This window comes from Vipera ursinii, assembly GCF_947247035.1.
Source record: "Vipera ursinii genome assembly, chromosome: 3".
In the NCBI taxonomy this organism is placed as follows: domain Eukaryota; kingdom Metazoa; phylum Chordata; class Lepidosauria; order Squamata; family Viperidae; genus Vipera; species Vipera ursinii.
This window is the reverse complement of record NC_139516.1, coordinates 120612432-120637806: the sequence shown is the minus strand read 5'-3', so window position 1 is coordinate 120637806 and position 25375 is coordinate 120612432. Positions and strand designations below refer to the sequence as shown.

At 41.1% G+C, this 25375-nt stretch overlaps 1 protein-coding gene across 5 annotated transcripts in view; it reads left to right on the top strand.

Moving 5' to 3' along the window:
• The first annotated feature begins 15241 nt into the window (after window positions 1–15241).
• The window catches only part of UBE2D2 (ubiquitin conjugating enzyme E2 D2), a 28721-nt gene continuing 18587 nt past the window's right edge, over window positions 15242–25375 (top strand). For 3 of the 5 annotated variants that reach the window (XM_083358351.1, XM_083358350.1, XM_083358353.1), the window contains exon 1: window positions 15242–15617. In XM_083358351.1, coding sequence (XP_083214477.1) covers window positions 15594–15617 — 24 coding nt within the window. In that variant the 5' untranslated portion in view covers window positions 15242–15593. The remainder of the gene's footprint in view (window positions 15618–25375) is intronic. The other 2 variants (XM_083358352.1, XM_083358354.1) reach the window with 2 other exon arrangements.

Genomic DNA, 25375 nt, shown 5'->3' with positions numbered 1-25375 from the left:
CTTTATTTTTCGTCTGCCAGGCAATTAAGGAACTAGAATAATATGTCTGGGTAAACTTGATTCAGATACAATTTATAATATAATCTGGGATGCCATAAAAGTTACCATGACATAATGTTGTATCAGTTACATTCTCATCTAAATGATACCTCTTACAGGAGGAAAAATCTGTTTCCAGAAGCCAATCATGCATGTCTATATGCAGATACATAGCTAAAAATACAACATGTCAGAATATGTTAGCCACATAAAATCATGAGTCACATTGAAATATTAATGTCTATATTCTGTCAGTAAGAACCAGTTCAGTGTAGTAGTTAAGGCAGTGTATAATGCTATGGTATAGTGGTAATGTACAGGTTTATGCCATGCATTTAAGTAAGTGGGCATTGGGAAAGATGGAGTATATGAAATTTGTTCAGCACTTGTAGAAGATTTCATGTTATGAAGCACATGAAGAATGATTATTTTGAAGAAGACATCATAAGATACAGGAAATATGGTGTTCACAATAAATGGTTGCCAAAACAACAGAATGTTCTCATGTGCACTGAATGAATGAACAATACTCTGTGAAAAATGACCAGATGGTGGGCAAAAAGTGCCAAGTTTGATGAACTAGTCAAGCTTTGTTAAAAGATATAAAGATAGATTGAAACCGTTACCATGAAAGGTAGTCCAGACAAGAAGCACAATCAGGAGTACTAGCTCTGTCTTTATTATAAGAGTATGTTAATAATATCTTGCAAGACTGAAAGTATTTCTCACCTCCCTTTTTATTTTCCAAAAAACCAGGGAGGGTCCCTTCTAAAATATCGTCCATGCAATCTCTCCATCTGCGGCCTGAGATATCTTTTACATGCCCGCTGTTCAGCCTGTATTCTCTCTCTTGTCTCCCAATGTCATTGACACATACCATTACATAAAGTGTAGTCTTGTGGAACCATCACATGAAAGCAGGAGTACTATTTGTGACGGGCATCCTGCCATAATTCTTAAGGAAGTCAAACTGGCTGGTCAGCTACATGTCCTGCTTGATCCAGGACCAGGATGTAACATTAAACATCTGATAATTGGGTAATAGTGGCCTGTTTTCTCTCTCTCTCTCTCTCTCTCTCTCTCTCTCTCTCTCTCTCTCTCTCTCTCTCTCTCTCTCTCTCTCTCTCTCTCTCTCTCTCTCTCTCTCTGTGTGTCTCTCTGTCTCTCTCTCTCTCTCTGTCTGTCTGTCTCTCTCTCTCTCTCTCTCTCTTTCTCTCTGTGGTTTTTTTCTAAAGGGGAAAAAATTCTCTGCTGTCATCCCAACTGATATGTTTCCCTGTGCCTTTAACTTGTTAGGTGTGTGGCAGCTAAAGAGAGATTTCCCTCTTCACGTAAAAGCAACTGTGAAAATGTGATGGCTGTGCAAACAAGGCTCCCCTCTTTGAGCTCTAGGGCTGAGCATGGTGGAGGAACGTTCAAGTCAGCTGGGGGCAGGAGAAGAGGAGGAAGGGGCTGGATCCAAGATCTACTCATGACCCTAGGGCACATAGAGCTGAGTACAGAGCAGGATATCTGCACAGCAAGAGTGTTTCTGGCCTTGACTGCCTGTCCTTGATGATGGAGGCTTTATTTATGGGACATTTATTTATTTATGGAGGCTTTTAAATGGGACATAATCTTATGCAGAATTGACTTGGGAGGCCGGTGTGTGGTGTTGTTGGTTCACATGGTGTGGTAGGATGGAGGGTTTGTTGTCACTGTGTGTTGGGGGGAGAGAGCAGGGGGGGGAGGCTCAGCTAATCTCAATGTACACATGTTGTAGTTTGACAATAAAGGTTTATTATTATTATTATTATTATTATTATTATTATTATTATTATTATTATTATTATTATTATTATTATTTAAGAGTTGTCTCTGCCCAGCAGTTCTCTGTTGGGAACAACCATTCTGTTCGCTGAAACATTTGCCTTCTAAACCGGTTGCTGGTGAAATCTCTGTTCCTTGGAACCTGGACCAGCTGACAACCTCCATTTGGACTTTTGGATTTCGAGAGTGTAAACCTGGCTATGCTTCCACTCCCCCTCCACTCTGCTTTGCACACTGGCCTTTTGGAACTCAATGCAGGCAAACTCTCTATGATATGGGACTTTGTTGCTCTTTGTGAGAGTTTGCACACTTGCCCTGACTATGGCTATCTGTATTTAGTAAATCTTAAGTACAGCTTGTTGCACCTACTCCTCATATGTGTTCATGTCTAGCTGGGACAAGATAGAAATGGCTTATCCAGACTACAACAGATTATGAATTAAGAAACTCTTAACACAAACCTGATCCTATCATTAAGTCTATGCACAACTTGCTTATTGCTTAAAATGCAAGTGCTACATGCTAGTTGAAGAGCCCATTTCCAATTTGAGAAAAATAATTTCCTTCCCCAAATACTTTTCTCACCCTCAGAAAAAAACAATTAGGAGGAGGTAGTAAATTTAATAAAATAGTACCAAGCTGGAATGTTTATCACATTTGGGTTAAATGTTGCTGCCTTTTCGCTGCAGCTACAGAGAATTGCTATTGTATAGATGGAGTTTGAAAGAAGATTGGTGTAGTATTTTTCTGTCTTTTCTGGTAAGTATGGCAGCAGTGAAAAAATGTAAGTGTTATGCAAATTCCTCTAAATTTTTACTGAATCTGCCTTTGATATCAGAGTTCTATTATTCTGATATCAGCTACAGTGAGATGCTGTCATTCAGCCTTTGAAAAACTGTCATTTTATAAATAAATTTTGCCTGGCCAAAGCCAGAAACTAAAACCAAATCTTCGGCAAGGCCAGAACACCTCTGTTTCTGGTTCACAGCTGATGACTACGGTGGGAAGTTGTTGTCTGGGAATATCAATGGACCTAATCATTATAAAAGTCTAATCATCAGCCAACATATTAACAGGCCTCTCGTTTGTGGAGTTCCTCAGGGATCGGTCCTCTCTCCTCTCCTGTTCAACATCTACATGAAGCCTCTGGGTGAGATCATTTGTGGTTTTGGAGTTGGTTATCATCAGTATGCTGATGATACCCAACTTTTGATTTCAACCCCAAACCACCCCAGTGATGCCCTCGACATGCTGTCCCGTTGCCTGGAGGCAGTCCAGGTCTGGATGGGGAGGAACAGGCTTCAGCTCAACCCTGACAAGACTGAGTGGCTGTGCGTGCCGGCATCTCGGGAAATGCATCTCTTACTATGGGGGGTGAGTTATTACCTCCCGTAGATCGGGCTTGCAACTTGGGGGTCCTCCTAGATTCACAGCTCTCCTTAGAAGACCATATAGGAGCTGTGACTAGGAGGGCCTTCGCCCAGGTTCGCCTGGTGCACCAGTTGCGGCCCTATCTAGACCGGGAGGCCTTGCGTACAGTCACTCATGCGCTCGTGACCTCTTGTTTGGACTACTGCAATGCTCTCTACATGGGGCTGCCCTTGAGGAACACTCGGAGGCTTAAACTGGTGCAGAATGCAGCCGCGCGAGTAGTGTTGGGGGTCTGCCGATACTCCCGTGTTACACCTCTGCTCCGCGAGCTGCATTGGCTGCCAGTTGCCCTCCGGGTGAGATTCAAGGTGCTGGTAATGACCTATAAAGCCCTAAATGGCATGGGTCCGGATTACTTATGGGAGCACCTGCTGCCGGCATCATCTTCCCTTTGTCCAGTGTGCTCCCACAGAGTGGGCCTCCTCAGGGTGCCTCCGATCAGAGAATGTCGATTGGTGGCCCCCAGGGGGAGGGCGTTCTCTGTGGGCGCACCAGACCTATGGAACCGCTTGCTGGTTGAGCTCCAGATGGCCCCCGACCTTCGCTCCTTCCGACGCGATCTAAAAACCTATTTGAACAATCCGGCCTGGTCTGATGGGTTTGGGGTTTGGATTTGGTTTTAACATAGTTTTAATTATGTATTATATTGGGCATAATTATTTAATCTTTTTTAACTTTTGTATTTATATTTCGATATTTATTGCCCTGTACACCGCCCTGAGTCCTTCGGGAGAAGGGCGGTATAAAAATTTAATAAATAAATAAATAAATAAATAAATAAATAAATAAATAAATAAATAAATAAATAAATAAATAATTGCCATTCCCTTGCTTCTGTTTTGGGCATTCCTTTTGGAGACTGAATGCTGTGTTGAGGATGCTCACTGGACCCATACATGTGGATCTGAACAATGTTGTTTATTCTTGTCTGCCTTTTTCTCTCCATGTAAAGTTCTACCTGAGGTCTACATGAATTTGGGTGAGGTTTAAGCCCCTCTGTTAAGCTTTGAAATAATCAAAATGGACAATGATAACAAAGTGGAGAATTGTGTTCTTGGTATATATGCTACCTTTAGAATATCAAAGTATAGTGTTCCCTTTACACTATACACACATTTGGTAATATATATTTAGATATTACTAAAGACACATCAATAAGAAGTTTGTCTACATACATAGTTTTAAATGGTCTTTGTACTGCATTTTAATAAAACTATTCTGTCATGTTTCTGAATAAAATCAGGTTTAGGTAAGAGTTTTATAGCAAATGAATGGGTCAGTCTTTCAAAAAAAGTTTTGAATTCATAAAATCATAGGGCTGGAAGTGACCTTGGACTCTTCTAGTTCAAACCCCTGCCCAGAGATCTTATTGGATCCTGGACTAATGGCAGTCTTTTCTTGAAAACTCTAGTGATGGAGCACTCACAACTCTGGGAGGTAAGGTGTTCCAATGATTAATTGTTCTGTCAGGAAATTTCTCCTTAGTTCCAGATTGAATCTCCCTCCAACAACCTTCTAGCCATTGGTTCTTGTCCTCAGGTGCTTTGGAGAATATGTCAACCCCTTCCTCCCTGTAACAGCTCCTCAAGTACTGGAAGACAGCTATCATGTCACCCCTAATCCTGCTCTTTGTTACGTTAGACATACTAGTTCTTTAACCTTCTCTGAGGGCCTTCTCTGTGGGGGCGCCTGCCCTCTGGAACCAGCTGCCTGTGGAGCTTAGGACTGCCCCCGACCTTCGATCATTCCGCCGAGACCTGAAGACCTGGCTCTTCGAGGTTTCCGGCTCAGGCTGAGTTTTAATTGGGTTTTAACTGGGGTTTTACATGTTGCAGGGACTTAGTTTAATCTTTTTTAAATTGGTCTTAATTTTTGTATTAATGTTTTAAAAATTATACCCTGTAAACCGCCCTGAGTCCTTCAGGAAAGGGCGGTATATAAATTCAATAAATTAAATTAAATTCAATAAATTAAATTAAATTAAACCAGTCGTCATATAGTTAAGCCTCTAGACCCATGGTGGCAAACCTCTGGCACGTGTGCCACACAGAGCCCTCTCTGTGGGCATGTGCGCCGTCGCCTCCGTCCTAGGCCTTCAGCTGGGTTTTATAAAACCACCACCACCGTGTGCAAAAAAAAAAGTTCAATCAATCAATTTCAACTTCTCACGGAAAAAAAATACATCTCGCAAAGTTGGAATTGATTGATTGAACTTTTTAGTCCCATCCAGTCTGCCATTACCACCCACCCAATGGGCCACGCCCACCCAATGAGCCATGCTCACCCAGCACCTGAGGATACATAAGTGGGTTTTGGGTTGCAGTTTGGGCACTCGGTCTGGAAATGGTTCACCATCACTGCTCTAGACCCCTTATCATCATTGCTGCTCTTCTCTGCGCTCTTTCTAGAATCTCAGCATCTTTTAGCATCATAGTGACCAGGACACAGTGTTTCAACTGAGTGGACTTCATTAGTGCAGTAAAGAGCAGTGCTATCAGTTTTTGCGATCTCTATTGCTCTGATGCCATCCCTAGGACTACAGTACATCGGCTCTTTTAAGCAGCAGCTGCAGCACACTGCTGGCTCATACTTAAATGAAGGCCCACTAGGACAGCAAGATCCCTTTCCCTTTTGTTGAGCCATATACCACCTATTCGGCACCTGTTTGGTTTTTCCTGCATAAGTGTAGGACCTTGCTTTTCTCACCATTAAACTGCATCTTGTTGGATAGTTCTCTTAGGTCTGCAGGAAAAAAAAATATTGTTGTGTAGTGGGTTCTGGAGATCAGGAAGGACGTGGAGATGATGAGTACAGCATGGTAGATCTTTATTCGGTGGAAGTGACTGTACTGGGGGAATAGGGGTTACCTGCCCTCCTTTTATACCTGGCCAGGTGAGCAGCCGGCCAATCGGTTTGAACCTCTGTTTCCCGCTGAAACAGGGTTCCCGCCAAAACAGTTACGGTTCAACGCCCCCTGGTGGTGACTGCTATGTAAGTGTGTATGTGTTCTCTTCACCTGGATACATAGCATATATTCTTCAAGAATTCAGCAAGTGTTTTCTGGCTTTGGTTGTATTAAGACGTCTGAGTAGCTTTTGATACCATTGACAGTGGTTTCCTGATGGACACCTACCAAGGCTGGGGATGGGGATGCTATGTGTTTCATTCCTGCCACTCCTGCCTGAGGCCGCCTTCAGAGATGGTACTGAAACCGCAGCTAGACAAAAAGGATGAGGCAAACCTGTAATGGTAGAGGAATACTACTGGCTACCAGTTTAGGCTTTGAGGCTCAATTCAAAATGCTGGTGAAAATCTACAAAGCCACGTAAGCGGCGGCATCAGATTCCATCAGATTCCCGGCTTGCCATACTTGAATCTGCATGTACTGAGACAGAAAGCCTGCTTGGACCTGGGATATGGAGCAGTTCTTTTCTGTAACAGTCCCTGGATTTTGGAACTTTTTGCCTAGGGAATTTTGAGCAGTCCCTGCCTTCCAAGGTTTTGTAAAACAACAACAACCTGTTATTTTGCTAACCCATTTTAACCAGGATTGAATGGTATTGTGGCCATTTGAGGCATTTCTATTTATTGTACTTTTTTATTTCTTTGTATTCTGTATTTACATTCTATTATAAGCTCCCCAAAGTTTGTGGATTAGGGTAGGTTGCAAGAACTGAGAAATAAATCATGTAATTTTATAAAAAAATATAAGGGAAAAAATAGCAGAATCTAAAAGTCATTTAACAAATACAATCTGAGAATTTTTTTAAGTCTTACCTTTGTGTTCTGGTTTATTCCATATACACCCCTCCCTGAGCTAAAATATCTTTGGAGTCTGCAATTCCCCTGTTTATTTAGCCGGCAGAAGATTCTTGAACATTTACTTACAGAAAAGATTTCAAAATTATCTGGATACCAAGCCTGCTATGGGTTCATGATAATGCTTATGTCAACAAATGTAAAGCTCTAAACATTTACTGTGTGATAAGAAAATAAAGCTGCATTTATTTTGAAGGAAAACAGTGTGACATTGAAACCATTAGAAAAATTTGCAATTATTCATATCACATTATCTCTTAATTCCCTTGTTTGAATGACTTTTTGTCTATATTTATATGATAGTAGGCTTTTAACTTGTGCTCACTGATAGTAGTGACTATCTGGGGTTGAGGAAGGTACTAATTTAATAGGGTTTTTTCTCTATTGTTTGACTGTTTTAAAGTGCCCACAGTTTGCAGATTGGGTTGAGTTGCAAAAACTACTATAGAGATAAGAAAAACAAAACTTTCTGAAATAGCACATTTTATAAAGCACGACATATTATTTTCTTTCCTGTTGTTAAAAACTAGAACAGCCTTTCTCAATTTTGTGCCATCTTCCATTGATGCAAGAATCCCTAAGCTGTCTCTTATCTTTCTCCAGCCACCAGGGTCTTTGATGAGAATTGGAAACATCTAAACTATAACGAAGAGGGGGAAAAGCAATTGAAACAGCAGAGCTTGTGGAGAACTATATAAACAAGCTGCAGCAGCAATGGTGGAAATTAGCAAAATTATCATAATGGCCTGCCACTGATAAGTACAACGGAGGATAAAACCTTTTGGATTGTGCACTTGCAACATGGATAATCATCACAGTAGTGCTGTGAAGAAAAAAACCCAGTTCCATCACCTAAGTTCAATAATTATGTTTAATGTAAGTTATACTTATTATATCATATCTGGAAAAGACATTGCATGCACATGATTTATCAGCACAATATCCCACCATAAGGGCAACACGAGGAACACGGTCAGTTACCGATGCCTCGTTGGCAGAGGAGTTGAATATCTTCTTTGCTCGCCATGAGGTGAAAAGACCAGACCTGGTAGCCTCTGCTGGCCGGCCTTCAGATTCTCAGCCACTCACCTTGAATGAACATCAAGTGAAACTGTATTGAAGGCTGTGAATCCTAGCAAAGCTGCAGGCCCAGATGGGGTGCTGGGAATAGTGGTTAAGAATTGTGCCGGTCAATTAGCAGGGGTCCTGACAAGGATTTTTAACATCTCCTTGCAATAGGCCTGTGTACCATCATGCTTGAAAGCAGCTATCATTGTCCCAGTCCCGAAGAAAATAGCAATTGAGTGCCTGAATGACTACAGACCTGTTGCATTAACGTCTGTAGTGATGAAATGCTTCGAAAGACTGGTTCTCCAACATCTTAGGACATGCCTCCCACTGGACTTCAACAAACATCAGTTTGCCTACAGGGGGAACAGGTCGACAGACGATGCCATAGCTACTGCTCTACATTCTGTAGCAAACCATCTGGAGAAACCTGGAAGCTATGTCAGGATGCTTTTCATTGATTATAGCTCAGCTTTCAACACTATTCTGCCAAGCATCCTTATTGAAAATCTAACTGACTTGAATTCCCCCCCCCCCCGTCCATCTGGGATTGGATTAAAGACTTTCTAAGGGACTGGCTACAAACAGTGAGGGTTGGATCTGTTTCATCCACCCCACTGAAGCTTTACACGGGCTTGCCACAGGACTGTGTGCTTAGCCCCTATCTGTACTCGCTGTACACATACGATTGTGTATCGTCTGACCCATCCACTGTGATCATTAAGTTCGCAGATGATACCACCGTAGTGGGTCTTATTACAGGTGGAGATGAAACAGCATACGGGGGGGGGGAGGAACAAAAACTATCCCTATGGTGATTAGAGAACAACTTGCACCTGAACATCGGCAAGACAAAGGAGAGGGTGCTGGACCTCCGGAGGAAAAGAGAGGAACCTGCCCCACTTTACATTGGGGGGGGGGGGTGGGCTTGTGGAGAGAGTTTCCAACTTTAAATTCCTGGGAGTCTACCTCTGTGAAGATCTTGCTTGGAAAGTCAATACAACCCAGGTGGCCAGAAAGAGACTCCACTTCCTCAGGGTCTTGCGGAAGAACAGGGTAGAACAACGGCTAATGACCTTCTTTTACCGGTCTACTATAGAGAGCGTCCTCTCGCACTGTATTGCGGTTTGGTATGCTGGCCTGACTGCCGTGGATAGGAAAATATTACAGAGGGTGGTGAGCACAGCACAACACATCGTGGGCTGTCCCCTGGATGACATCGCCAGGGCTCGCTGCCTTGGAAGAGTGAGGAAAATGAGGAAGAGTGAGGAAAATTCTCAGGGATGACTCACATCCTGGTCAGTACCTCTTTACTCTCCTACCATTGGGTAGGAGATACAGGAGTATAGCCAGCCATACCAACAGGCTAAAGAACAGCTTCTATCCATGGGCTGTCAGGCTCCTGAATGGGAAATAACTCTATGTATGATTGACTTGCGAGGCCGGTATGTTGTGTGCAATTAGCTCACATGGTGTAACAAGATGGTGGATTTGTTGCCACTGTGAGTTGTGGTGGTGGGGGCATGAAGCCAATCACAATGTATACATGGTTGTACTTTGACAATAAAGGTTCATTCACTGCACTTCCTTGTGAAAATTGATGCACATCACACATTGAATTGTTCCAGAGTTTATAGGGTTAGAAAAGTTTTTATAGGCCTTCTAATCCAATACTTTGCCCAAGAAAAGACTCCTTACTTACACCATCCAAGGCAGGTAGCTTTGTTTAAAAACCTGAAGTGATGGAACACCCACAAGTCCAAGGAAGCAGGATGTTCCACTGCTTACAATCAGGGAATTCCTTCTTATCTCTTTCTGTAAAACTTCCATTCATTGGTCTTTAGACACTATGGAGGATAAACTCAGACACACTTCCTCTGGCAGCCTGTCGAGTATCGCAAGGCTACCGTCATAGCGCTCCTTTGTTTTCTCTTCAATTCAGTTTCTTTAAACATTCTTCATATTTAGCACATTTACCCACAAACCTCTCATCATCTTCATTTCTCTTCTTTGCATGCTTTTTAGTTCCCTTCTTGAATTGTGGTGACCAGACTAAGACACAGTGTTCCAGGTCCATTGCAACATAAAATTATCCTTTCCTGTGAACCTCACATATCTTTTTATTGATTTATTTATTTAGCGTATGGCTGGTCACACACAGAATTAAAAGCACTTCATATTTACAAGTTAGAACAGTTAAAACATTTTTTTAAAAAAAGAAGCAATTATAAAACCTAAGAGGAAAACAGAAATAACATTTCAGAGTTTAATGTTGAGTTTGGAGATCCAGTCAGTAGCTGCCGTTACGCAGAGGAAGTCCTTAAAATCTCCTGGGTATCTTCTATTAGTGCATTCCCTCACTATATGTTGGATAGTCTGTCAGGGAGCCCCGCAACCACATTGTGCTGAAGGTGTCTTTCCCCATTTATACAGAGAATCGGCACACACCCCATGAGTTGTTCTAATTCTATTGTATGTCACCCATATGTGTCGGGGTAGATTAAATCCTGGAGGTATACTATTAGGATTAATATGCTCAGAAATATCTTGGGAGGTATAGCTACTCCATGCTTCCATCCACTTTTTATCGATACAACCCATTGGTTCTTTGGCAGCTGCAGCAATTTGGTGGGTGTAAATGGGCTGTGAGAGTAACGCTAGGAGGCAGAAGTGGGAGGTGCAGTCTATATAATGGTCTGGTAAACAAAATCTGAGTCCTAAAGAGGAATAGGGGTAGAATAAGGATCTCGGAAGGGATCCTACCTAGTTCTCTGGAAAGTAAAGGCAGGGGAGGAGGGGAAATGCTTGCAGACTTGCAAGATTCAGTTACTAGAAGCTTACAATAAAATACAGCATTGGTATTTATGGTTCTGTTTTTTTGCCTGGACTACTTTGAAGAGCTGACACCAGGCTATGCTTAATCTGTGATTTATCTGGATGTGCAGATGCTTCTCACAATTACTATAGTTCAGCGATGGCGAACCTTTTAGAGTGCCCAAACCTTTTAGAGTGCCCAAACCTTTTAGAGTGCCCAAACTGCAACCCAAAATCCACTTATGTATCGTCGACTGCCGGGTGGGCATGGCCCATTGGGTGGTCGTGGCCCATTGGGTGGGTGTGGCTGCAGTGGTATCGGCAGACTGGGTGGGACTAAAAAGTTCAATTAATCAATTCCAACTTTGCGAGATCTTTTTTTCCCCCCGCGAGAAGTTGAAATTGATTGATTGAACTTTTTCTTTTTTTTGCACACGGTGGTGGAGGCCTAAAACGAAAAGGTTTTATAAAACCCAGCTGAAGGCCTAGGACTGGGGTGAGGCGCGCATGCCAACAGAGAGGGCTCTGTGTGCCACTTGTGGCACGCGTGCCATAGGTTCGCCACCATGGCTATAGTTGAACCAGGTTACTGCCAATCTTGTACCCATGAATCCATATTTTCCTACATAAATTTAGAAACCCCCTGTGGAAGAGCAGGGTATTGGTGAACATTTGCAGGCATTTGTGCTGCTGCTGCGCACGCGTGCACACACACACACACACACACACACACACACACACACACACACACACAGACCAGCCGGGGCGTCTCCTATTCAAGCCTTGTCCTGGTGTTAGCACAGCAAAACTTCTTATAAAAACTGAAACCTTGAAACAGGCGTGGAGGAGATGTGTGGTGTGTATTTTGGAAGCTCTGCAGCAGCAACCAACAGAGGAAACAGCCAAATAAAAGGAGTTTTTTCTTCAGAGACTGAATGGTCCAGAGGAAGAAGAAGAGACACAGCACGGTAAAGGTAAAGGTTCCCCTGCACATGCGTGCTAGTCGTTTCTGACTCTAGGGGCCGGTGCTCATCTCCGTTTCAAAGCCGAAGAGCCAGCGTTTGTCCAAGGACGTCTCTGTGGTCATGTGGCCAGCATGACTAGATGCCAAAGGCGCACGGAACGCTGTTACCTTCCCACCGTAGTGGTCCCTATTTTTCTACTTGCATTTTTACGTGCTTTCGAACTGCTAGGTTGGCAGAAGCTGGGACGAGTAACAGGCGCTCACTCTGTTATGCGGCACTCAGGATTCAACCCGCCAAACTGCCAACCTTCTGATCGACAAGCTCAGCGTCAGGGGGGGGGAAAGGGTCTGCAATAGTAAAACACTGTTGTATACTACTGGTAGTAATAAAATTAGTAGTCATAGTAGTACTAATATAGCAATAGTATACTAGTAATAGAAATAGTATAATGTGGCATAAAAGTAGACATAGTATATAACATAATAAAATAAACTCCCTTTTTACGATTCTGTAATTTAATAATAGTAGCAAAATATAATATAGAGAATATTTAGTATCAATAGTAATACAACTAGGATATGTTAAGATAATAGACATAGAAACATGCATGTATGTATGCATGTTTTGTGGTACTTTTTTATCTTGGTTATTTTTTCAAAATCACCTCCCCAACCCTTATACAGGTAGTCCTCAACTTACAACTGTAATGAAGCCTGCCCATTACAGTCGTAATTCATGATGGTTGTAAATCAGGTCACCCATTTGACCTGTTTTACAAATTTTTGCAGCAGTCAAGAAACTGTGGAAGTTGTAAAGCGACTGCTGTGGTCATTAAGTGAAGCAATAGTTCACTATGGTCTGGTTTTACTGAAAACCAGAAGTAAATGCTAGTTTTTGGGAAAACCATAGTAAAATGCAGTTACATGACCATGAGATGCTGGCAACAGCTGTAAATGTGGGCTGGTTGCTGAGACATGCAGTCAAGTGACTGTGGAGTGGGGGTGGGGTCACTGGCCATCAGAACTAGGTTGTAAGTAACCCCAAGAACATCTTCTGTAACTTCAAACAGTATCTAAGGACTGGTTACAAGGACCACTTGTGGGGAGATTTTTTTAAAAAAATCCAATTTTCTAGGGTCCAGTGCTTTTGAGGAATCTTTTTGAATTTAAGTCAATCAAATTAGGTACATTTAAAAAAACCAGTGAAACCTCCATTTCTTGCTACTTGACTGATTTTGGTGGATATGGTTCAATGTTCAAATCTGTCAAGATCATTTTGAACCATAAGCCTGTCTTCTGAGATATTAGAAATGCACCCACCCACCCAGATAGCTTTATGTTATTTGCAGATTTGATGAGCATCCCTTCTATCCCCTCCCTTTTATTTAACTCTTGCCTTAGTCACCTCACACTCCATCTCACACTTATGTCCTCAACTTATGAACACAATTGGGACCAGGATTTCTGTTGATAAGTAAACCACCTACGGTGGTTGTTAAGTGAGTAACGCTTGATTTTACAATCGTTTGCTGATTGTTAAGCAAATTACTGTTGTTAAGTGAATCCTGGGTAAACTGCAACAGTGCAAGGACAAGTCATTGCCATTATAATTTTGAAAAATCATTAAACAGTTATCAACTGAGGATTACCTGCACAGCAATGTGTTCTACATGGTGCTGCCCTAGAAGATCACTTGGCTGGTCCACAAGTTGGCTGAACAGGCAGTTGGAGGTTATGCCATGGTATGCCACATGGCACCTTTTTTTCTGTGAATTTTTTTCTGTGGACCAGTAGATTTCCAGGTACAATTCAAGATGCTGGCTATCTCCTAGACCTGGCTACAAAGTCCTCTAAGGGCTGGCTATTTGAAAGATTGCTCATTTCTAGTTTCTGCCCATCTTGTAAGATCAGACACAGTGCTGATTATGTTACCAAATTTGGTAATGAAATGTCTGCAAGCTCAGAGAGCGCCAGTTCAGTCCTGAGCTACAAATGTTCTCATCTATTGGTAAAATAATCATAATGAGATAAAACAAGGTTAGAAGTAAAATAAGGCAAATAAAAATAAATAAAAATTACATATAATAAAATTTAATGGTTCCTGGCAAGGTCCTGACAAGTCGTACCAGCTGTTACAGAGAATTTGGTGATACTGTAAGATACTATATGCCCATGAAATTTGAGGTAACCAAGGTGTAATACATTTGTGTACAGTTCATTCATAGTAATAAACACATGGATAGCTCTTAGTTTGCAATGACAATGTTGTTCTTTGTACGGAACTTTCTGGAATCTCCTTTCCAAACCAGCAGTTTATAAAGAATTGCAGGATGCAATCCTTTGAACTTTTCTAAATTTCGATATAGCAATTTGATAAGAAATCTGGCAGACTCACGTTTGGCGATTTGATTACCTAAATACACACGTGACTAATCAAGATGTTAGATCGAAGAGTTTTATCAATTCATCGAATGCATTGGGAGATCCAAAGAGCATATTGGGTTTTTCAAAGGAACGCAGAAAAACGTGCGCTATACGATCCTTAATTCGCCCATGTTGGTTTACGCAAGGGGTGCATTTCCTGCACACCGAAGGCGCAGAACCGAAGTCGGGGGAAAAAAAAACATAAGTGTTCTGATTGTGCATGTATTACAATAGCAGCAGTAATACACGGGAAAGATCTACTGCAGGGGTCTTCAAACTCGGCCCTTTTATGACTTGTGGACTTCAACTCCCAGAATTCCTCAGCCAGCTTTGCTGGCTGAGGAATTCTGGGAGTTGAAGTCCACAAGTCATAAAAGGGCCGAGTTTGAAGACCCCTGATCTACTGCGTCCTATTCTTTCTGAAGCGAGCCAAGGGGCTGTTTCGTGCGAATCGCGGAGCAAATTCCACGCAACCTGTACTTGCGAGCCCCCCCGCCCCCGTCTCTTTCGCCTCCAACCAGCCCCAGTTCCTGTTATGTCCACAATCTCGCGGCAAATTCTCCAGTTCTCGCTTTGCTCCTCCTAGGAGACGATATCCTTCCGCCCGCTTTCCCTCTTTCCTCTTCTCAGGATGATTATTTATCCCGAGGCCGAAGAGCGCCTCGGGCCATCTCGGGCCAGCCCGTGCCCGGGCGCGCGGCGTATCACGCGCTTCCCGACCGGTGGGGGAAAAAAAAAAAAAAAAAAACCACGACGCTTCTCCGCGCACCCGCCCGCCCACCCACCCACCCCCGGCCACCGCCGAATAACAGTCAAAAGCGCATGCGCGACTCCTAGCGGAGGAATCCTCTTGACCTTTCGCGTCATAAAAGAACTTCGCGCGGGGAGTGATGCGCGCGGAAGGAGCGTTGCCTGCTCTTCTGTGAGGCAGTCACTCGGTGAAAGAGCCCGAGCGCGCTGGGGGAGAAAGGGGGAAAAAAGAGCGACGGTGAGAAGCCAGCAGGCAGCGAAAGGAAGGGCGGCCAAGGAGCAAAAGAGGTGGGGGCGACAGGAGAGAAGGCAATAAGAGAACGCCGGGCTCCCTCCCTCCTTCCCCCCAGGCCGGCACCCACACCTGTCCTCCCGCTTCCGCCGAAAAGCTCCTGCGCTCCCTCCGCCGCCGGAAAGTAGTCCCCCTCCTTCCTTTCCTCCTTCCTGCTTGCCTCTCTCCACAGGCTCCGCCGCGATGGCGCTGAAGAGAATCCACAAGGTGAGAGTCCTTCGGCGGAGGAAGGCCAACCCGGGAGCCCCCTGCGGGGCGAGGGACGGCTTAGGCAGGGGTTTCTCCCGCCCTTCTAGGCCGTCCGGAGCGGGCTGGGCTGGAGGCCCCGATCGTGCTGGCGGGGAATCTTCGGTGCTGCCGGTTTACATAAGCTCGTTCCGGCTTGGCCCGGGGCGCTCGGGCATCTCTGGGAAGAGCTGGAAGGCGGCAACGCTCCGCTAAGTGAACCACTGGGCCTCTCTTTGCCCCCCTCACCCTCCTCCGTTCGCGCTCCTTCGAGGCCCGGGCGGCTCTCTCTCTCTCTCGCCCGTGGGGGTGCGGGGTGCGGGGCAACTCCGAGCCCCGAAAACAACCCCTGGGGCTGGTGGAGTTTCTGGCTCAGCTGGTGGGGTCGTTTACCTTCCTTGCATTCGCGACGGGGAAGGAAGGAGACCCTTTTGTTGCAAGCCAGGTCTTCCACCCACCGACCCCCCCCTCCCTTCTCTCTCTCTCTCTCTCTCTCTCTCTCTCTCTCTCTCTCTCTCTCTCTCTCTCTCTCTCTCTCTCTCTCTCTCTCTCTCTCTCTCTCTCTCTCTCTCTCTCTCTCTCTCTCTCTCGGTTAAAACTGCCTTACCGTCGGTTCTTCGGAGACGGACGCCGTCATCAATTAACAAATTAACCAGTGGAACAGCCTGCCTCCAGAGGTGGTGAATGCTCCAACCCTGGAGGTTTTTTTTTTTAAAGAAGAGACTGGACAGCCATTTGCCTGAAATGGGATAAGGCAAAGGGGTCTTCAAACTTGGCAACTTTAAGACTTGTGGACTTCAACTCCCAGAATTCCTCAGCCAGCATGCCTGGCTGAGGAATTCTGGGAGTTGAAGTCCACAAGTCTTAAAGTTGCCAAGTTTGAAGACCCCTGGTATAAGGTTTCCTGCCTGAGCAGGGGGTTGGACTAGATGACCTCCAAGGTCCCTTCCAACTTTATTATTATTATTATTATTATTATTATTATTATTATTATTATTATTATTATTATATCCCCCCCCCGGCTGGGCTGGGATTTTGCGTGGTTTTGTCAAGAGGCGCGCACCTGGCCAACTTGGAAGGTTTTATCGGGAGGTTGGCGAGATGGACGCCTGCTTTCGTCGCCGAAAGCAGGGTTTCGAGCGCCCCGTTTCGAGGGTTTCGAGCGCCCCGTTTCGAAAGTCGTCCGTCCGGTACGCTTCGAGGCAGTTGGGTTCAGAGAATGGGGGTGGGTGGGTAGGCTTGTCGGTAAGCCACAGGTGCGCTGTTTAGGCATCCCTTCTCAAGAAGTTAAAACTTTGGATGGTCTGTACCTTCCTTGCATCTTGCGTGGGGCCGATCAAGGGAAGGGACCGTTTCGGTGACTTGCGTGGAACAAAGGGAAAGCGCTAGTGTAGCCGGTTAAGTGCTGACCCCGAGATCTGCTTCAGCCTCCCAAGGGATGTTAAATAATCTTAATAGTTGTTGCTCCCACTGTCGCTTTCACGCTTAGGACTTTTGGCCTCTATATCTCCCATTACTGCATCAAAAGTTTATTTGGTGTCAACAATGCTATGCCAGAGTATCCTGGAAAGCAAATTCTAGGAGTGAATTCTACTGAACTCGGTGGAGTTTTTATTTCAAAAGAAGTAAGTACAGAAACTAGTTGTTGCGATTGCAGGAAGAATTATTTTGGTGATATCACTGTTCTAACTTGCCAGGGTAGTTTGTTGTTGTTGTTGTTGTTCAAACAGATGATCATGTTGATACATCAGGATGTAATTGGAATCGGTTAAAAGTTCTAGGCTCTTGGTTTCGTAGCACTGGGAGTAATAAACACAAGACCATATAACAACTAATTTAATGCACGCTTGGATAACAAAATCGTGCTCCTAGGAATCACCGCTGTAGCATAAGCAGGAGGTGAAAATGCTACTTCTATTTGAAAGCCCTTGCTTTGGAAAATAGTTTTGCTTTAAGGTTGCTATGGCTGGGAGTAAAGACTCCCAGGTGATCTTGCAATGGCATTGATGATGTTATGTTTTATAGTAATGTGTGTTATTGGCTTTTTAAGCAATATTTTGTGGCATTTGAGAAGCACTAACTTTAAAAGGTATGAAGGTTTTTTTTTATTATTTTAATCCCATTTATATGCCGCCCTTCTCCGAAGACTCAGGGCGGCTTACAATTTTAAGCACAAATCAATGTGCTTAGCAATAGCCTTCATTCTATGTATATGCCTGCTTATTAGGGCTTTTGGGGGGCCCCCAAGCGGCATTATTACAAAGTCAGCTTAATTGCCCCCAACAATCTGGGTCCTCATTTTACCTACCTCGGAAGGATGGAAGGCTGAGTCAACCTTGAGCCTGGTGGGATGCGAACCTGCAGTAAAATGGAGCTTGATTGATATTTTGGGGGTGTTTATTCTAAATATTTTTAGTTGTCTGGTCATAAAACCTACAATCATTCATTAATAAGAAACTAAAATACTGTATTCTTTTTATTTCTGTGTTACAAACTGTTTTTCTAGTTTTGAGCTAACATATCTATTTAAAGAGACTAAATTAGAATGGGTGATATATTGATCTATGAAAGTTTGCTGAAATAGGCAAGGCTTTTTATGTGCTTTTGGATTTCATTAGTGCATATAATTGACTTACTTAACGGCTAAAGAGCAATCACACATTAGTTATTGATTTGTTAATTCTATGCCATTCTTGAAATATTGAACTTAAGAATAAACCTTTATGAAAGGGAGAACAGTGAACTGTATTTTGACTTTATTTTTTAAAAATAGATATATAGCAGCTGTTTGTTGAATTTGATAGAAGATTTTCAGGATATTTCTGAGTCAGAATTTTCTGATTTGTTACCTTGTTTCCTCACAATACTAAATCAGGATTTGTTTTGTGTCATTGTGAGTGAATGTCTCAGCCCATCTTACAGAGAAATCATGGTTATTTATCAATAAAGAAAATTTGACACAATGGAATAAAATTATCAATAGAATAGAATTGGGCAGAGTACGAAAAAAACAAAAAACGAAGCCAGGAATACAAATTTATAAAAAATGGTAAGCAATGATTTAAAAAAAATATCAGAATTCCTTTCTGATTTTTAAAAAACTATTGCTTAATACTGTTTATAAATTTGCATTCTTGGCTTTTTTGTTTGTTTTCGTACTCTGTCCAATTCTATTGTTAATTCAATAGAAGACAACAGCTTAAACAGATAACACTTTATGCTAACCTTTCCTTTTTTTGCTTCTCCCTCATTCCCAGATTCTTCATTCTCCTTGGCATCCATTTTCATACATGCTTCTTCTTCCAAACCAAAATGAGTGGTGGGAATCTGACTACATTTTTTCCATCATAAAGCATTGTAGAAGACATAATTATGCTTGGCCACACACAGAAACAGATAATATTCTGAAAAACTCAGCTGCCCCTCAATGTCTCATAGAACATTCGCGGATATCCAACAAAAAACACAAGCACAAAAATTGGAAGGTGTACTAAAATGCAATTTAAAAAAAAAAATCAGAAGAGAGACAAAGCTTTCATCTCAGTAGAAAGCAGACCACAATATCTGCAAATGGGCCAAAACACCCTACGTTCCACATTCCAATAATCCCAATACTTTCTGGTTCTTCATCTAAGTCTTACTGATTAGTGTCAAATTTATGGAACCATCTTCCGGTCGAGCTCCAGATGGCGCCTAATCTCCGCTCATTCAGGCGTGATCTTAAAACCCACTTTTTTGAACAAGCTGGCCTGGCCTGATAGGCTGGGGTTGGGTTTTATAAATTGGCTTTAATTTTAATTTGTACTAATTTATTACGGCCATTGCTATTTAATTACTTTTAATAATTTTTAATTTTTGTATCTTGCTTCTATTATGTATTGCCCTGTTCACCGCCCTGAGTCCTTCGGGAGAAGGGCGGTATACAAATTAAATAAATAAATAAATAAATAAATCTTAATTCTTTCCTCAGCCCTTTGAGGAAGAAAGGGCTGAGGAAAGAATTCGGCTAGGCCAGGAATTTTCTGAAAGAACCATGCTTGGGATAGATTGTTTTCCATAGATGTTAAGTTAATGGAAGTTCACTACTACTTGATGCCATTGGAACATCTGTTTCCGTTTGGAAGAGATTCTGGTTGGTCAAGCAGTACTGAAACGCAAAACCAGTATTGTTTTTATTTGTTCCTTCACTTTGCCCCCCTGCTCTAAACAGAATTGCCCACTTCGTTGATTTGATTTTCTTCGAGATTGTAACTATTTTTTGTTTCTATTCTTTCTGGAAAAAAAAGTTGCCTTAAATTTCTTTTTCCTTTCTGTTTATGTTGGCAAGCTTTATCTCAGGATTATATAATGGCTCATAATAAAGTGTTGTAATAGTGCAAATCAGTGAACACTACCTATTCATCTTTAGTATCCAACAAGAAAACTTAAGATTTTCATTATTTATTTACTATTCAAGTCTGTTAATTGGATTAATTCTGTAGTTCAAAGTGCACAGAATACTAATTTCCCCCCTGCTTATAATCACTGTTTTAGATAGGTAAGCTCAGAAAAGGTTCAAATTAAAAGGCCAAGTTGAAGATGGATCATTCGGGAGGGAAGCTATCCAGATATCTATCTAGTGCCACCTACATGATGTTGCTTAAGCCAAATGAAGCTGGGCTAAAAAATTTTTTAAATAGAAGTGTCCTCAGAGCAGAAGCCAAGGCATTGCCCTAAAGATGCTTATCCCAAGTTTGCATAAGTGCAGGTATCCAAGTGGATTGACTGACATCTGATAAAAGTGTCACTCAGCAGCGTATTGATCTCTCTACTTCAAGATTCTTTTGCTGTGATGTTTGGAAGAAATAGGGACTTGCAGGAACTTCTGCCTGGTATGTAAAGTTCGGATACTTTTAAGGAGAGAGCATATATAACTCCTTCCATTGAGAGAGTAATACATATAGCATATTCTATTTCTGCTTGAAAAATAAGAAATACATATTGAAATGATGTTAGAGGATAATTGACAGACTGTAGTTGCAAGAGTAATCAAGTCAATTATTTTCCCCTAGACAATCTGAACATTGTCATAAGGGGAGCCCTAGGAAAATTTTATTTAAAAAACGTGTATACATACATTGTGAGAAACAGAACTGCAGATTGTTTGATTTTAAGATACAAAGTATTTTGAACTTTATAGTTGATAAATATTCTTTCTGTTTATCTTGTTTTAAGAGCATTTTGGATACAACATGGAAGAAATTTGTATTTCTTATAATACATCAAAGGAAGAATGGAATTTGTAGGGCTGCAAGTATAATGTAATAAGTAGTTACATTTACTCCTTTAAAAATTAATTTACATAAAATACTTGCTAATTAAGTATATTGGTAATCAGAATTGGTATCTGCAAGCTCCACAGCTGTTTATTCTGAAGTTTTGTTTTCACCTTCATGGCATTCAGAAAGTGAATGGAGCAAGATCCTCAATATTTTCTCATGTTAATTCATGCCTTGGTAGCATTTCTGTATTTTGAAATCTTCAGTTTTTCATTTGTATAGTATTTGCCACCATGTTCCAGGTCTAATATGCTTGAATAATTCTCACACTAAATATTTCAAGATATTTTGTTTCTTATAAAATAAGGAGTTTTCCCCCCAGATAAATTACAGATTGTGTATACAGTATCCTAATTGTATGGAGTAGCAATGTTAACATTACAATGTGACTTTCTTTGAATTTCAGGTCTTAAAAGTCATTTGAGGCTTAATTTGTAGCATGTATTCTGAAAGAAAACTTTAGAAGATACTTAATATTTTTCTTTTGAATTTCCAGTTTAATTGTTTTCAGGCATAGTAGGATGCCAGAAACGAAGTAGTGGTTGTTTTTTTGGGGGGGCGGGGGGGCTATGCATTCCTAGTATAGTGTAGCAGTATGTAGCTAGTAGCTGTAGGTATAGCTAGTATATCATGTTGAAAAGATTACCCAGTATTGCACATACCGTATATGATATTTGCACATATGTTTACTGCAAATTTAATTAATAAAAGCATTGATTGAAATACATTATTCTGTGCATAGAAAATACAGTTTCCACACTTCTGTGGTAAAAACGATATTTAGGATTGCTTGCATCAAGTTTTTTTTAAAGCTAAAATATTTTGAAAATTATGATAGTCAACATACAAATCATCATTAGACATTGATAAAAAATAGTATATACAGGCAGAATAAAAAGCAATGGCACTTTTATTTTAAATTCCAGAATTGGTAAAAGGAAACTCTCTCTTGCCACCTTCTTTATAGCACTTTGATATAAGCTTCAAATAATTTCTAGTACATAGGTAAGCCTTAAAAGCTTTAGGACAGTGAAAACAGAAAAGAGGAAATAATAGAAATAACGACAAAAGGATTAATACTCTGATGTGCTTCAAATGGTCAAGAACCTGAGCTGTCACAGATAATCATGTACAGTGCAAGACATAGTGATTCACTCACAATGCCACTGGCTCTTAAAAAAGCTTGAGAAGTATAAATAAGAAATTTAAAAATGCATGCTTGCAATCAGGCAAAAGTCAGTTGAACTCCATTTGAGAGTTGCAATCCCTCTAAGTATCTCTTAAGTGGGAGGAAAAGATCCAGAAATGTTCAGAATGGGTAAGAATGACAATGGGAAAACAGGGAGAGATGTTCAAAGATAGAGGAACAGGAAAGAACAAAATTTGGAGGCGAAAGCGTTCTTTTCTAAAACTCAAGTTGATCATGAATAGAACAAAGGCAAACGAGTTTTTTTTTTCTTCTCAAACCTAAGGTAACTTAAAATGTAACACAAAAAAGGACAAAAATATAACATCTCCACAACAACATTAAGCAAGACCATTCCATCAATGGAATTCTAGAGATGGAATGTAAATGTATAATTCAGCAGTGGGTATAAACCAGGGGTAGGCAACCTCGGCTCTTTTATGACTCATGGACTTCAACTCCCAGAATTCCTGAGTCAGCATAGCTGACTCAGGAATTCTGGGAGTTGAAGTCCATGAGTCATAAAAGAGCCGAGGTTGCCTACCCCTGGTATAACCTATTCCGCCCCCCCCCCCTTCCCCAAGCCTGTTCTTTTCAGCCATGGAGCTTTCTTTGACTATGTTTGTTGAAAAGTCATGAGTTTATTAATTTAGATATTGGAAAGACAAATGGATCTTATAAACTAAAAAAATAAGACATATTGCAATTAAAAAAAAGCAGCCTCCCAGAAATTCCTCCCCAACTTCCTATTGGTGAATTCGTGCCCTTCATATTCATTGTAACTTTTTCACTTCCAAAGGTTGCTGCGCTAATGTAATTGATGATTTCTAATTCTCGAAGGCTCTCATTTCTATGAAAAATCACCCCTCCTCCAAAGCAGACTAATCCTGTAAATGTTTGGTGTTCTGGCTTCAGAATAGCATATCCCAAATTATGCATGCCATTGCGCTTATTTGTGAATGAATAAAAATCATATCTAGACGTTTTAAAGGTGAATTAATATATAGAAGCTTTATTATGTTGCAGCTGGTATGAGGACGTTGAAAATCTTCACCTCTTCAATGATGTTTATGTCATTCAGAAATAAAAACTGTCGGATGTTACAAACCAGTTAAGACAAGATCCATCTTCTAGTCAAGCACTGTTTTGTCTGGGTTAATATCCCTTGTCTTAATTCCAGACAATTATTTTTGAAACATGTAGCCCTCAGTTTGAGGGGACTATTTTCTAAATACATCTATGAAGGATTTCAGATACTATTTTTGTGATTGTATTCTACACTGTTTTTGAAGGAAGAGCCGAATATAAATAGCATTACTTCAGTTTTTTCCCTTTATGTTTACACTTCTTATACTTAATAATTATATCTTTTGTGCCAAAGTACTACCATGTTATATGTCCAGGGGGGTGGGCAACTCAAGCCTCATTAAATTGTGCTGCCAAACCCAGATGTGATTTCCTGCTGGTTTTAAGTGGGAAGTGGTGGCAGCTTCATTTTTAGGCTTAACACACCCCTAAAATGAAAACAAACCATCACATTTGGAAGTCCTGGTCTCATCACCTTGTTTTTTTTGTTTTTTTTAAAGTTTTATTGAATATACAGTTTAAAAAAACACAGTGGACATGATACAACTTCCCTGGTTTAAACAATACTATTAGTATTACCTTGTGAAAGGAAAAAAAGTTTCTTTACATTGTAACAAAATATGCATATACGATCTGTGAACTTTCTAATAAACATTATTTCGATCATTGTACATTGTAGTTAAATAATTTTCAATTCTATCTTATAGAGAATACTAGTATAAAGATTTCTAAACTCTCAACATCAATCAACATTCATCCCAGCATTCCTCCTTGACTCTAGCCATTTACACATTTCATTCGTAATAGTCTGTTTCGGTTTTATTTTTAAGCTCTAATGTTAACCTATCCATTTCAGCGCAGGATAGGATTTTATTTATTACTTCTTCTGAGCATAGGCTAGTCTTGCTGCAGTTAGAATGTGCAGTACTAAATATAAAGATCGTTTGCTGAATTTATCCTTGGTAATCCCTAATAAAAAAGTTTTCTGGTTTTCAATTTTTTGTGTTAGTATCTCTTCCAGCCAGTTTTTTATCAAATGCCAAAATTCTTGAGCTTTTGGGCATTCCCACCACATGTAGTTCCTTGGTAATTTTCTACATTTCCAACATATCAATGAGGTTTTTTTGTCCATTTTTGCTAGTCTTGGGTGGGGGGAGGTACCATCTACAGAACATCTTATATAGATTTTCTTTATTGGTGGTGGCTAACGTTAGCCTCCGTACTATAACCAAAATTTTTGCTCCAAATTAGCATTGTATCTTTTACTTGTTTTTGTAGCATGTCTTGTTCTAGTAAATATTGATATATCTTTTTTATTGTTTTATCTTCTTTTCCTAATAGAAGTAATTCTGTGTGTTCTAATTTTATCCTGGGTTCTTTTTTATCTTTTCTATATCGTGATTGTATTTGCAGATACGCCCACCATTCCAGCTCTATGCCATCTTCTAATAATTCTTTCCTTGTTTTCAACTCTCCATTCTCATCTAGAATGTCTTTATATGTAATTACCCTTCCTAAGTTCATAAATTTTGGGTGTATATATATCTCCAATGTCGATATCCAATTGGGAATTTCTATGTAGTTAATTTTTTTAATTTTGGTCCACACATCTAATAGTGCTGGTCTGATATAGTGTTTCTGAAAATACCAATGTGTCTTGTGTTTCCCCTCCCACAGTATCACATGCCACCTTGTTTGTGACATTGCTTCCTCATCCTATCTGCTGCAGCCTGCCCTACATAAATAAAATGGCAACTACCCCAGCTACCAAAGCTTGACCTCTCCTGGTCTAGTGTATTTCTTGGAGTGTCTAATTGTCTTGTTTTTGTTCTGTAAACAACTCTGGATGAAGAGTAGGATTTAAATAATTAATCAGTTGCATAGCAGTGAAATAGTATGCACATTGTTCAAGAAGCATTAAACTTCTTTGTGATTTAAACTTAGAAAATCAGGCCATGCTAATTAGAAGGTTATTTAGATAGACATAGTTTCACACAGCAAAATGTGTCCCATGTGAAAGGCATAGAACAATGATGGCGAACCTTTTAGAGACCAAGTGCCCAAACTGCAACCCAAAACCCACTTATGTATTGTGTGCTGGGTGGGCATGGTCCATTGGGTGGGTGTGGCCCATTGGGTTGGTGTGGCTG